This window comes from Vigna umbellata, chromosome 2 (assembly GCF_029865625.1).
Source record: "Vigna umbellata cultivar VRB3 chromosome 2, Vumbellata_1.0, whole genome shotgun sequence".
NCBI classification, from domain to species: domain Eukaryota; kingdom Viridiplantae; phylum Streptophyta; class Magnoliopsida; order Fabales; family Fabaceae; genus Vigna; species Vigna umbellata.
The window spans coordinates 33,651,614-33,664,154 of record NC_142166.1 but is presented as its reverse complement, the minus strand read 5'-3'; the positions used below and the strand labels follow the sequence as shown (position 1 = coordinate 33,664,154).

Sequence of the window (12,541 nt, the reverse complement as noted above, 5' to 3'; positions counted from 1 at the left end):
GGCTCTATCAGAAGTGTCACTCACCAAATCGGTCTATGAGAAGGAATTGATGGCTTTGGTGTTAGCTATCCAACACTGGCGACCCTACCTTTTGGGCCAAAGGTTTGTTGTTTATACTGACCAGAGGAGCTTGAGATATTTGTTGGAGCAACGTATTACTACTCAAAACCAGTAGAACTGGCTGGCTAAATTGCTGGCATATATAGGACGGGGGCATCCAATAAGGTGGCGGATGGGCTCTCAAGGAAAGGGGAGGAATTGGAGGAGGAAGAAAAAGTGCTGCAAATGATATCCAGACCGATTTGGCCAGAGTTTCAGGATTTAATGGAGGAGGTGGAGAGGGATGCTAGTCTGAAAAAAATTATGGAGGAATTAAAAGCTGATCCAAATTCTCATTCGGCTTACACAATGGAGAATGGGAGATTACATTATAAAGGGAAGCTAGTCCTCTCTGCCCAATCGAAGTGGATACCTAAACTGTTAGCAGAATTTCACAACACGTTGATGGGAGGGCACTCGGTAGTTTATAGAACGTACAAGAGGATGGAACAGTCTCTCCTTTGGGTGGGCATGAAGAAGACTGTAACAGAATATGTGGCTGCTTGCTTAGTTTGTCAACAACATAAGTATTTAGCATCTTCTTCCCAAGGACTTCTTCAGCCACTTCCTATTCCTAAGGCGATATGGGAGGAAATTAGCATCGATTTTGTGGTGAAACTCCCAAAATCCCAAGGATATGATGCGATATTGGTAGTAGTGGATAGGCTGAGTAAATATGGCCATTTTATTCCCATCAAACACTCCTACACGGCCAAATCTATAGCAGAAATTTTTGTGAAGGAGGTGATCAGACTTCACGGGATTCTGCTATCTATTGTGAGTGATAGAGACCCTACTTTCATCAGTCTATTCTTGAAAGAACTCTTCAAGTTGCAGCGAACACAACTTTCTATGAGCACCGCTTATCATCCAGAAACGGATGGGCAAACCGAGGTCTTAAACCGGGTGTTGGAAACATATTTACACTGTTTTAGCTCTGAACAACCCAAGGTTTGTGTCCTACCATGGGCAGAATATTGGTACAACACCAGTTACCAAGGAGCCTCTAAATGCACACCTTTTGAGTCCGTTTATGGGAGACCAGCACCAACCATCACAAGATACGTACTAGGCGAGACAGGAGTGGAAGCAGTCGCTCAGGATCTGCAAAACAGTGACGAAGCACTGAAACAGTTGCGGTATCATCTCGCAAGGGCCTAGGATCAGATGACCTATATTATTAAGAAAAGAAAGGCAGCCATGATAAAGGAAGGAGATTGGGTCTTCCTTAAAATCAGACCCCATAGGCAAGTTTCTATGCCTACAAAATTACATCCCAAATTGTCAGCACGTTATTATGGACCATTTTTGGTGGAAAAACGAGTAGGACCACTAGCTTTCAAGCTGCAGCTACCTGAAACAGCGAGAATACACCTAGTATTCCATGTTTCACTGTTGAAAATTGCTATTGGTGCACATCATGTTGAAGGCACACTACTAGTAGAACTGCAGGCTGATCAACATGTGTATCGACCAATGAAAGTCCTCCAAAAACGAACCATACAACACCAAAGAAAGGAGCTAGCCCAAGTGTTAATACAATGGCAAGAAGGTGGATTGGAGGGTGCTACTTGGAAGAAGTGCAGTATATCAAACAACAGTTTCCAAATTTCAACCTTGAGGACAAGGTTGATGTTGAGGAAGCGGGTAATGTTAGGAAGTTGCAAGTTTATGTAAGAAGGAATAAAAGGGGAGGGAAGTAAATAGCGGGAAAGGTTGTTAGTTTGTTAGGGGGGGAGAGAGAGAGTATAAAATAAAAGTTGAGTTGTTGAGGAGGGTATCAGATATTATTTTGGGTTTAGACTGGACCCCTTGGCCAGTGGAGGAAGGAAGGCTTCCTTGGGAGAGATCTATACTTGTATTTTTCTTTCTACACATTACAGAGGAAATAAAAATACGCATACATACAGTTTCTTTTCTACTATTGAGTGTGTGAGTGAGAATAGAAGCTGCTGTTCGGTTCCTTGAATAAAGGAACCTAACAGTTTTGCAAGGGTTTCTTTTATGAAAACATTTTCTATGTCTCAACTGAAGTTATCGGAGGATGCACTTAAGTGCTTGCATCTCTGAACAATTCATTAATGTCCATCCTTTATGGATGCTGCTTTATCCTCTGGTTCTCTTTGCTTCATTATTTTTTCCATCCTTTTCCCATGTCTTCTCATTCTCCTCCTAGCTCTTGCTGTGATCCCTTTAAATTGTTCATCTTTAATGAATTTTTGTCAGATATTGCTGATGTTACAAATTTTGTTCATCCTGGTACTCCACTTGATGATGAGGCTTCCCAGAGGGGTACATCTGTCTACCTTGTGGAGCGGCGTATAGACATGCTTCCCAAACCTCTTACGGAGGGTAATATCATTTAACCTTCTTTTAACTTTGAAAAAATGGGATGGCTGTGGTTCTATATTCTTTTTCCTTATTGATAAACCTTTATCTGGCAGACATATGTTCACTTCGTTCTGATGTGGAAAGGCTCGCATTCTCTGTCATTTGGGTATGTGCACTGACATAGTTTTACTATGATTAAATTTACTGTCATGTATATATTTTTGTACTCACCTGTGCATAAGTATGGGGTAAATATTATTATCTGGTTGTTGAATCTTCTAAATATTTACCAAAGAATCACAAACATCACTTAAATATTTCAAGTTCCATTTTTTTGTTCAAAGTTTTGGTACTCCACATTGTACTTCTGCTATGCTTTTTTTTACCTCATTGTTGCAACATTACTTCACTTCTCACTGAATGTCCACAATAAACCTCATTTACAAAACATGCAACCACCACATGACTGTTTTTTTTTTTTTGCTTTCTTGTCTACATTGAACACTAAAATTTAGATTCACAAGTGCCACTTCACCCATTTTTATTGAGATTATCTTCACCATTTTTGTTGTCTGCATTGTGTTGTGTAATATTCCTTTTATTCCAACTTCTATTACTACCTTCCCCATCCACACTTCATTATTATCACATTATTACTGCTATTACCATCATGTTATCACATTATTACAGACAGCCATAATTCACCATTTCCGTTCTCTTTTCTTTTATCATGGCTTTATAATTTTAATTGAATTGGCGCAATATTGCTAAAGAACATGTAATGCAGGCATTACAAACAAGGTTCCTTTGTTTAAGCTTTTAAAAAAATGATTTGTCTGTGTAATTCTTTTTTGGCATTTTAGAGTGTGGATATTTACTTTTCAAGATGATAAATTAGTGTATTTTGTTGCCATCTGCAACCCTTATCAGTTATTGCTGGCATATCTCTAGGGTATCGTGTGTGCATAATGCTGAAAGTGCATATCAAGCATTTATATTAATTATTTGATATTCTTCAAGATTATTTTAGCTACTCTCTTTAATAATATGATTACAGCATAGAGTAAATATTCCTAAAGGATGTCAACTGAAGCAATTTATGTTTAACTACTCTTCATTTTCTTCTCTATATTGAACTTAAATGAATTACTTGTGTTCAGGAAATGACACCTGAAGCGGACGTAATTTCCACCAGATATACAAAAAGTGTCATAAAATCTTCTGCAGCATTGTCTTATGTTGAAGCACAAGCAAGGATGGATGATAGGTGTGCTTTTATTTCTCTCAGATCCTTTGTAAAATGAAATGGCTGAGGTGTGTCTTTAATTAGCACTCAGTCATAATCTAGACTGGAATGAGATACTGATGTTTCTTTTCTGTGATTCTGTTATTTCAGAGTATATTTGTGCTTTAATTACTTATGAAATGTTAATCTTGTAAATTAGACAAAATCACGAGTTAGAAGGAGTGTATTATTCATATCAAACCAAAGTCGGCATTCATGTTGTTCAAACTGTTTGTTGATTGATACTTTGTTCAAATTTTTATGTGCTTAGATGGTCATTTTCTTGTGGACTGCTAAATGTTCCGTCTACTGTATTACATTGTGTGAGGCAATATTATTTTCATCAAGTAATTTAGTCACTGTTTTTATGTCCTCTTTGTACAGTCGTCTGAGGGATCCCATTACTACAGATTTGAGGAATATGAATAGTTTAGCTAAGGTATGGATTCTGTGGACGCAGGCTTATTGTTCTACTCTTGCAATTATAAGTTTGGCTATATTTGCTTGCTATTATATAAGGAACTATTTGAAAAGTATAGCTTTGTGTATGATCTATCAGAAAATGCGATTGAGGCGCATTGAGAGAGGAGCTTTGACTCTTGCATCTGCTGAAGTCAAATTTCAAATTGACACAGAGACTCATGACCCTCTTGATATTGGTACCATATTCTTGCTTTTTATTAGTATTTTTTATTTCTTTTCAATGTTGTGAAAGGTGGGGAATTGTGTATACTTATTGAATATGAAGTTCTGCTGGTGTCATTATATTATTCATTCTATGGGATTAAATCATTTGGACAAGGGACATATCAGGTCTATGATTAAACCATTTTTATTAGCAGACCTTGAATAAATGATCTGTATTTATGAATTCGCTGAAGGATGTTAGATCTCTTTCAATATATGTTCTCCATTTTGATCCATGCTAAAACTTTTTACTTTAAAGCTGTTGTCTAGGTCCTTGTTTTGGAATAATGTTTTGTGAACCCATTTTTGTACATACTGGTGAGATCTCATGAATATAGATTTTAGAATTTATGTCTCAATTAACTTTACTGCTTGACAATGTAATTCGTAACTCCACACACACAATGTTAGCGTGATAGAAACTGGTTATGATACTAAGGATGGAATGTATTTTATTAAGAATACCCGTGGAGTTTTGAGAGTTTCAAGTCTCCCCAACTACTTTACTAATTCCCTCACAATGAATGACTCCCCCCTCTACCCTTCTTCCTATTTATATACATCATTCGTAACCCAATAACTAAACAAGGCCCTTAACTAACAGACATGTCAGAGTGACATGTTAAGTATTATATTGTCTTTAAATTATTTTTTGTTGGTAAGTTGTTAGCATTCTTGATTTATACTTTTGTATAACAATTCGAAGTCTAATTTTATTGTTGAAATATATTTCTCTTTTTCTCATTTCTTCTATTCTCTAAAATTTCAAACAGTAATTGATTTGTTTTTTTAAAGTATGTTTCGGTGTCCATACAGTTAATTGGATATTTTACAAGGAAGAGTGCCTGGGCTGATGGTTTTCTTTTTACTTTGCTTTTAGATATTCCTTCATGGAAGGAGAGGGAGAGAGCAGTTTTTTTCCTCCCTTTATGTTTCTTAAAATTATTTTTTCTGTTTGAATTTATGTGCAGGAATGTATCAGATCAGGGAGGCCAACCAAATGGTGGAGGAGTTTATGCTTGCTGCTAATGTTTCCGTTGCACAACAAATTCTTAAAAGTTTTTCGTTATGCTCATTATTAAGGTCTCTTTTTTTTTTTTTTTTTTAAATTTAGTTTTGATATGGTGTTTTCTTGGGAGGGGTTTCCTTTATTTGTCTGCTAAGTGGTTTACTATATATCTAAATTCTAATCCCCTTTTGTTATTTTGCGTGTTTTTTGTCCTGCTTTTCTTTGTTTGTTTTTTTCCATGTCAATTATTGGAATTCAATTTTTGAATTGAGGATTACAAGTGCAATTCAATATGCAATTAGAACCATAAATAGTTTTGATTGCACAAAAATATTTTTCTGTAAGAGATTTTATGCCAGCGCAGCACCCAAGAGAGACACTCCAGAAATGACCTATATTGTCTAGATGTACAGTCGTGGGCCTGAATGTTGTTAGAGATAGGTTGATTAAAAAATCTTACCAAATATATCTGATTATTATATATTGATTTTGTTCCTTATTATTGTATTTCTTCTGTACTATTAATATTCTACCTCAATTTCTCTCTTCTCAACATGGTATTTAGAGCGTACCATCCTCTGTGACACGTTTTGTCACCAATCCTTTCAACATGGTATCAACATCCTCTACAACCTGTTTTGTCACTAATCCTTTCAACAGGTGTGTTAGTATATCCTATATTGGCTAGTGATATGGCCAAAATACTTCCCCTAAGGGTTAGGCAATTCTCTCCCCTTAGCTAGTCTTTTGGGTTGAATCAGTCTTGATGCATTTCTCTGAGATGGCTCAGTCTTGTATTGGGCTGTCTTTCAATGTCCAGGCCGGAAAACTCCTTGCTCTATAGAGTCGTGGGGATGATGGGTGTGTTTTGATACTCTTACTAAGACTTAGGCAAACCTCTCTTTTTGAGCTAGCTTTTCAGGTTTAGACTCATGCATTTCAAATACCAAGCTTGCAAGATTATTTATTAGAAAGTGTTGAATTGAACGCTTCCACATGATTGAAACTGTTAAAAGCAACAACATGTGGCAAGATGGTGTAATAGTTATTCTGGTAATTGTTTATTGGTTCCTGTGTAGGCGTCATCCAACACCAACCAGAGAGATGCTTGAACCCTTATTACAGACCGCTGCTGCAGTTGGCTTGCACTTGGATGTTTCATCATCAAAAGCATTGGCTGATTCTCTTGACCATGCTGTGGTAAATATTGTGCCTTGCATTTTTTATTAATTATTTGCGTTGTTGTTTCTTAATAATTTTCCATCAACCATAATTTTATGTTTCATGCATGATTATTAGCTATGATGCTACAATGATATCCAGCAGCATTATCTTTAATGGTTTACTTTCTTTAGCTTACAAACACATTGCTAGCTTAAGCATATGGTCTTATTTGGTTTCACTCTTGTACAAAATGCCTTTTTCAGGGCGATGATCCATACTTCAATAAGTTAATCCGTATACTGGCAACTAGGTGCATGAGTCAGGTAAATTGAATTTGAATGAGAATCCATATTTAGATTTCACAGAGTAAAATTGAGTTCTTGTTATTTTTTAGGCAGTTTATTTCTGCAGTGGGGATCTTAGCCCTCCAGAATATCATCATTATGGGCTTGCAGCTCCTTTATATACCCATTTCACATCACCTATTAGAAGATATGCAGGTAGTTATGCTAAAATTTTAATAAAATGTGTTCTTTGTCAATTGTGCACAATGTGAGATGAAACTTTTTTTTTTGTAGATGTCATTGTGCACAGGCTACTTGCTGCTTCTTTAGGAATATCAAAGTTACCGTCTGTATTTCAAGACAGACTCCAGCTCAGTAGTATTGCAGACAGTATGAAATCTCCTTCATGCTTAGAGCTTGATCATTTATGTTTCTGTTTTCAATTATGTTCAATGCCTAGAGTGAAATTTTTTCTGTGTTTACTTTATTCATTAGGAATCAAATAATAACTTCATGATTCTTATTCTTTTGTTGGGCATATATGGTTCAGATTTAAATTATCGGCACAGGAATGCCCAGCATGCGGGGCGAGCATCTGTAGAGCTACATACTCTAATTTATTTCAGGAATAGGTATGCAACATAACTTCTGCTTTCTGTTGCTGTTATTTTTATCTATACACAGTTTGCAGCCTATTCTTACCTATTTATCTTTGTTTATGCAGGCCTACAGACACGGAGGCTAGAATAGTGAAAATAAGATCTAATGGCTTTTTTGTGTTTGTTCCCAAGTAAAGTATCTTATTCGTGCCTTGCTGCTTTCTTTTTTGATTTCCTTTGTGATATATCAGTTGTAAAGGTGAACCACAAAAAAGAGGGAAGAATGTTTTTGATTTAATCTGAGCAGGAGATAGTCCTGTCAATAATGTTAACCACTGAAGAAGCTATATGTTATCTCTACTTTCGGCTAGTTTGTTATTTATAGTTTGCCTGATCCTTTCCCGTTCACAGATATGGCATAGAAGGACCTATATATTTGACAAAAGCCAGAAAGGGAAATGGAGAATGGTATGTAGATGAGCAACAGCAGAAAATAAAAAGGATGGATGGTAGCCTTTCATACAGCGTTTTGCAGACAGTCCAAATTCACATGGAGGTTGTGGAGCCTCAACCTAACCGTCCCAAACTTCAGCTTACTCTCATCTAGAGGTATAAGATCACTGAACAACAGGCATGGCTCAAATATAACTGCTATTTACGATTGCCATTTGCTTCTGAGCACTATTAAGGAAGGAATTGACTGGCATGAAAAAGTTGTGTAAGAGACGTACATGAGAAAATTTGGTTAGAGAAATTTTTGTTAGATGGAACTCAAGGTTTATATGGTTGATGAGGTGGGCACTTTTAGTTTTTACAACTATTTACATTTAAATTAGAAGTAAAATTTTTATACTTCATGCTGCAAACGTGGACGCTCCAAGTGAAAAGGATGTGTTTAGCTGCGCCGATAATGTATTTGTATAGAATATCACAACTATTACATGAAAAAATGTGGAATCATTCAAGAGACTTCGGAGTTCAGTTCTTGTAGAGAATTTTCCAAAATTATTTTCTCACCAGCTATACATTACCCATTTTGCTTTTACTATATATTATGATCAACTGGATCCGGAAGTCATGGTTGTCTGTAATGTACTGCTCTTAGGTGTATGCGAATTATTACACAGTGAGAGTTATATGCCGGGATCTGGTAGTGAAGAGTTTATGAGCAAGTTATTGTGTGCTTGAAACAGGAAAAAACAAGTGGTATGTAAAGAAACATGTATAATTTTTATTTTCTTGGAAGTATGAACACAGGTCACATACAGAGACAGCAGTCAAATTTCTAATGATTTGATTGTTTAGAGGAGAAAGTGGAAATACCGGGGATGAAAGAGATAGAGTGAAATCATGTAGTAGTTTTGCATGCTATTTTCTTTTACCTTTTTATTAATATTTTTCTATCTTTTTTAGTTCTTTATGTTTTACTTAAGTCTCTTATTTTATTTCTGATTTTTATTTCTTATTTACCATTATTTCTTTACCATTATTTCTTCTCACTAAACAGACCTAGACATCAACATTTGTCATGCTATTCCCTTTCCTTCCTGATAATTTTGTTTTATTAATATTGCGATCAACATAAATAAAAAAAGAACGTTTGTTTTCATTTCGATTCTGTTCATTTTTGTTTGTATGGATATGTAGATATAGATGTATAAAATTAAATAATATACTATTTATCTAATGTATTTATTGTGTACAGTGGTATATTTTTTGATACCTTGCATCCTTAAGTTACTTTCGAAGTATCTGACATATTTTTTCTTCTTTAGCTTTCTTCTTTTTTAGTGAGGTTCAACTTCTCCTTTGACTTTCATTTTTTTTCATCTTGTTTGAAACTTTTTTAATTTTCGTTCATCTTCGATTATGTATACGTCTTTGTTTATCATCTTTTGAATTTTGATATTAATTTTTATTATATCTTAACTTAATTTTGAATTTTGGTTTATAAAAATATTTATAGATTTCAAAATCAGATTTAGAAAATTGTCGAATTTTAAAATTTGATTTTGGAAATTCATTGAATTTCAAAATCTGATCTAGAGAACTCATTGCATTTTGAAATTTTGATTACAAAATTCATCAGATTTCAAAATCTATTTAAGAAAATTTACCAGATTTTGAAACGCGGTTAAACTTTTCCTCAAATTTTGAAATTTGTTTAAGCTTTGTCTTGGATTTTGAAATTTGGTTAAACTTTCTTCCAAATTTTGAAACTATTAATTCTAGTAATTTTTGTTTTCTTTAATTTTTTTAATTTGTTTTGCTTGTTTTGTTTTATGAATTTTTTGATTCTCACTTATTATTATTATTATTAAACAAGTAAGGTATTTTATAGGAATGTCATGTTATAGATAATTACATTTAAAATGGAAGATTATTCTTTAGGTTTTATGGAATCAAAAGTAAACTTCAATTTTATGATAGATTTTTCTTTTTTTATAAATGAAATCTACAAGAGAGATTACATAAATAACTTTACAATTGATGAATTTCTCCTACATGTGATAAGTTAACTTTGTGGGTTTTAGGAAATACTTTTGATATTAGTTTTGTTATGTTCATTGTAAGATCTGATAAAACTAATAGTCAACCTAGGAGAAAGATGTAGTATTGTTAGGATGTGAAAGGAGTGAAAAGTACATGAAATACAAATATGACCTTCAACTTAGTATATCTGGCACAAAAAAATGTGATGGTCCTTTTAGATTGAGAAACAAACTAAATTCTAATCGAGAATGGTGAGTATTGAATTCAATGTATGAATATCATAACCAAGATTTGTCACAAACTTTAGTTGGTCACCCTTTTGTTGGGAGATTAAAATCTATTAAACACTCATTGCTTGTTAATACGATTAAGAGTCAAATGAAGTATGCAAAAATTCTTCTTACTCTCAAAGAAAATTATGAATGTAATGTTGCAACAATCAAATAAGTATGTTGTTGAATATAGTAAAAACTATGTATGAGATTAATCTTCCTTGTGTTGAATATACACACATAGGGTCATCTATTTATAATAGAAGAAATATGAGCTAAATCCAAAATACAAATAAGAAATAATAACAAACTAACTAAAGATAAAAGATAAATATAAAGTAAAGATAATATATCTAACACTCCTCTCAAGCTAGTGCATAAAATTGTATGTACCATTGTTACTAATATATGCTTCTACACTCGAATGACACCAAATTGCTAATGATTTGCAAGACGACATAAAATATGAAATACCAACCCAAAAGATTCTTATGAGCAACAAATATGGAAGGTTGCTCCATGTAAAAATCTTCTTGCAAATCGCCATTGAGGAATACATTGTTGGCATCCAATGAATATAGTAAAATCTATGTATGAGATTAATCTCTTGTTTTGAATATACGCATAAAGTCCTCTATTTATAATAAAAGAAATATGGGTTAAGCCTAAAATACAAATAAGAAATAATAACAAACTAACCAAAGATAAAAAATAAATATAAAATAAAGATAATATATCTAACATATATAATGTGAGATACACTTATAAACCATCATTAAGAGGTTCAAGAACTGAATTACAATAATTTATAAATACATCTAGTGGAGTAGATGTGTAGACAAAACTAAGGTGATAAGATACCTCTTTAGGACACATCCTGATGTAGTAAAATTATTGAATACATTTAATATTGTTTTGTGGATGGATAACACTTACAAAACCATTAATTATCGGTTACCATTGCTTGAGATAGTCGGGGTCACAACAACATGATTGACTTTCTCAACTGCCTTTGTAATCTTATCAGGTGAACGACAAAATAATTTCACTTGGGTCCTGAAAAGGCTAAGTTCATGACATTTGAGGTGGTACACAAGTCATTTTTAGTGATCAAGACCTAGCTTTGATTAATGCCATTAACATTGTATTTCTTGAATGTTATCATCTCCTATGTCATCTTCACATTTAGAAAAAATGTACAAGTCAAGTGCAAAATGTTAGTCAATTCTGTTAAGGCATGGGATGCTGTCATGGAAGCATGAGAAAATGTCATAGATTCTGAACATGAGTCAATCTTTAGTGATTATGTTGATCGGCTTCATTATGTTTATAATTCGTGGTCTTTATTCTTTGAATATGTCAATGAATCTTAATCATTCTATATAAGAAATATTTTGTAAAGGCATGAGCAAACTAAGTAATGCATTTAGGAAACACAACATCAAACAAGTAGGTCTGAATCTTATTTTATTTATTTATTTTTGTTATATGTTTTATGATATTGTTCATGTCACTTATACCAGGGTTGAGTCTATTTACTAGAGCCTGAAAAAAAAGTAGGAAAGCAGCATGTGAGATCTCTGCTCATGTTAGGATGTAATTCATAACATCATCATCCTACAACATAATGAAATAAAGTCATCGTTTGAAAAAGTCTAAATCTTTTAAGTAACGCTTTTAAGCCAAGTAGGTATAAAAGATTGGTTGAATATGTATCAAAATATGCTTTGAGACTCATTACTGAGGAGTTTGATTGAGTTCAACATATATGACTTGATAGTGGAAGTTGTGGTTCCATTTTAAGATGAACATATGGTCTACCATGTACTTGTGAATTAACACGATATGATCCTGGGGCTGATTCCTTTGTCTGAAATTCGTATCATAAGGACTAGATTGAGCTTTTCAAATATTTTATATAATGAATCGTAGCCAAAGTTATGCATTCAAAAGAAACTTGATATGATGTTTAATCGTTTCAAAGAAGTTGACATTCTTGGAAAAGTGACAATCAAACATAAGTTACTTAAAATTGTTTGTCTTGGTATGAAATCAACGGTATCTCCAATGCATAAAGTTAAAAAGAAGGGTGCACAAAAAACTAAAGTTCATCAATTTCAAAGGTCTACAAAGTGTGAACCCTTATATTTCGAGCATGTAGATGCCTTGCAGTCCAGACATGATAGTTCTCAACAAAAAATGACATGCAATCTAAGGTAATTCTGATGCAAAATTTGGATTTATGCAACAAAGGAGAATACACATGTTAAATCAATTGCATCTAATTTGTCACCCTTACATTGTCTATCTTGTTGATA

General features: G+C 33.8%; 1 protein-coding gene across 1 annotated transcript in view; it reads left to right on the top strand.

The window, feature by feature from the left end:
* The window catches only part of EMB2763 (ribonuclease II family protein), a 34,569-nt gene extending 26,142 nt beyond the window's left edge, over positions 1–8,427 (top strand). The window contains exons 12-24 of the mRNA XM_088106593.1: positions 2,326–2,451; positions 2,544–2,596; positions 3,591–3,697; positions 4,100–4,154; positions 4,275–4,374; positions 5,374–5,485; positions 6,491–6,611; positions 6,839–6,898; positions 6,970–7,075; positions 7,154–7,249; positions 7,410–7,491; positions 7,584–7,649; positions 7,870–8,427. Coding sequence (XP_087962719.1) covers positions 2,326–2,451; positions 2,544–2,596; positions 3,591–3,697; positions 4,100–4,154; positions 4,275–4,374; positions 5,374–5,485; positions 6,491–6,611; positions 6,839–6,898; positions 6,970–7,075; positions 7,154–7,249; positions 7,410–7,491; positions 7,584–7,649; positions 7,870–8,065 — 1,280 coding nt within the window. The 3' untranslated portion in view covers positions 8,066–8,427. The remainder of the gene's footprint in view (positions 1–2,325; positions 2,452–2,543; positions 2,597–3,590; positions 3,698–4,099; positions 4,155–4,274; positions 4,375–5,373; positions 5,486–6,490; positions 6,612–6,838; positions 6,899–6,969; positions 7,076–7,153; positions 7,250–7,409; positions 7,492–7,583; positions 7,650–7,869) is intronic.
* The last annotated feature ends 4,114 nt before the right edge of the window (positions 8,428–12,541 follow it).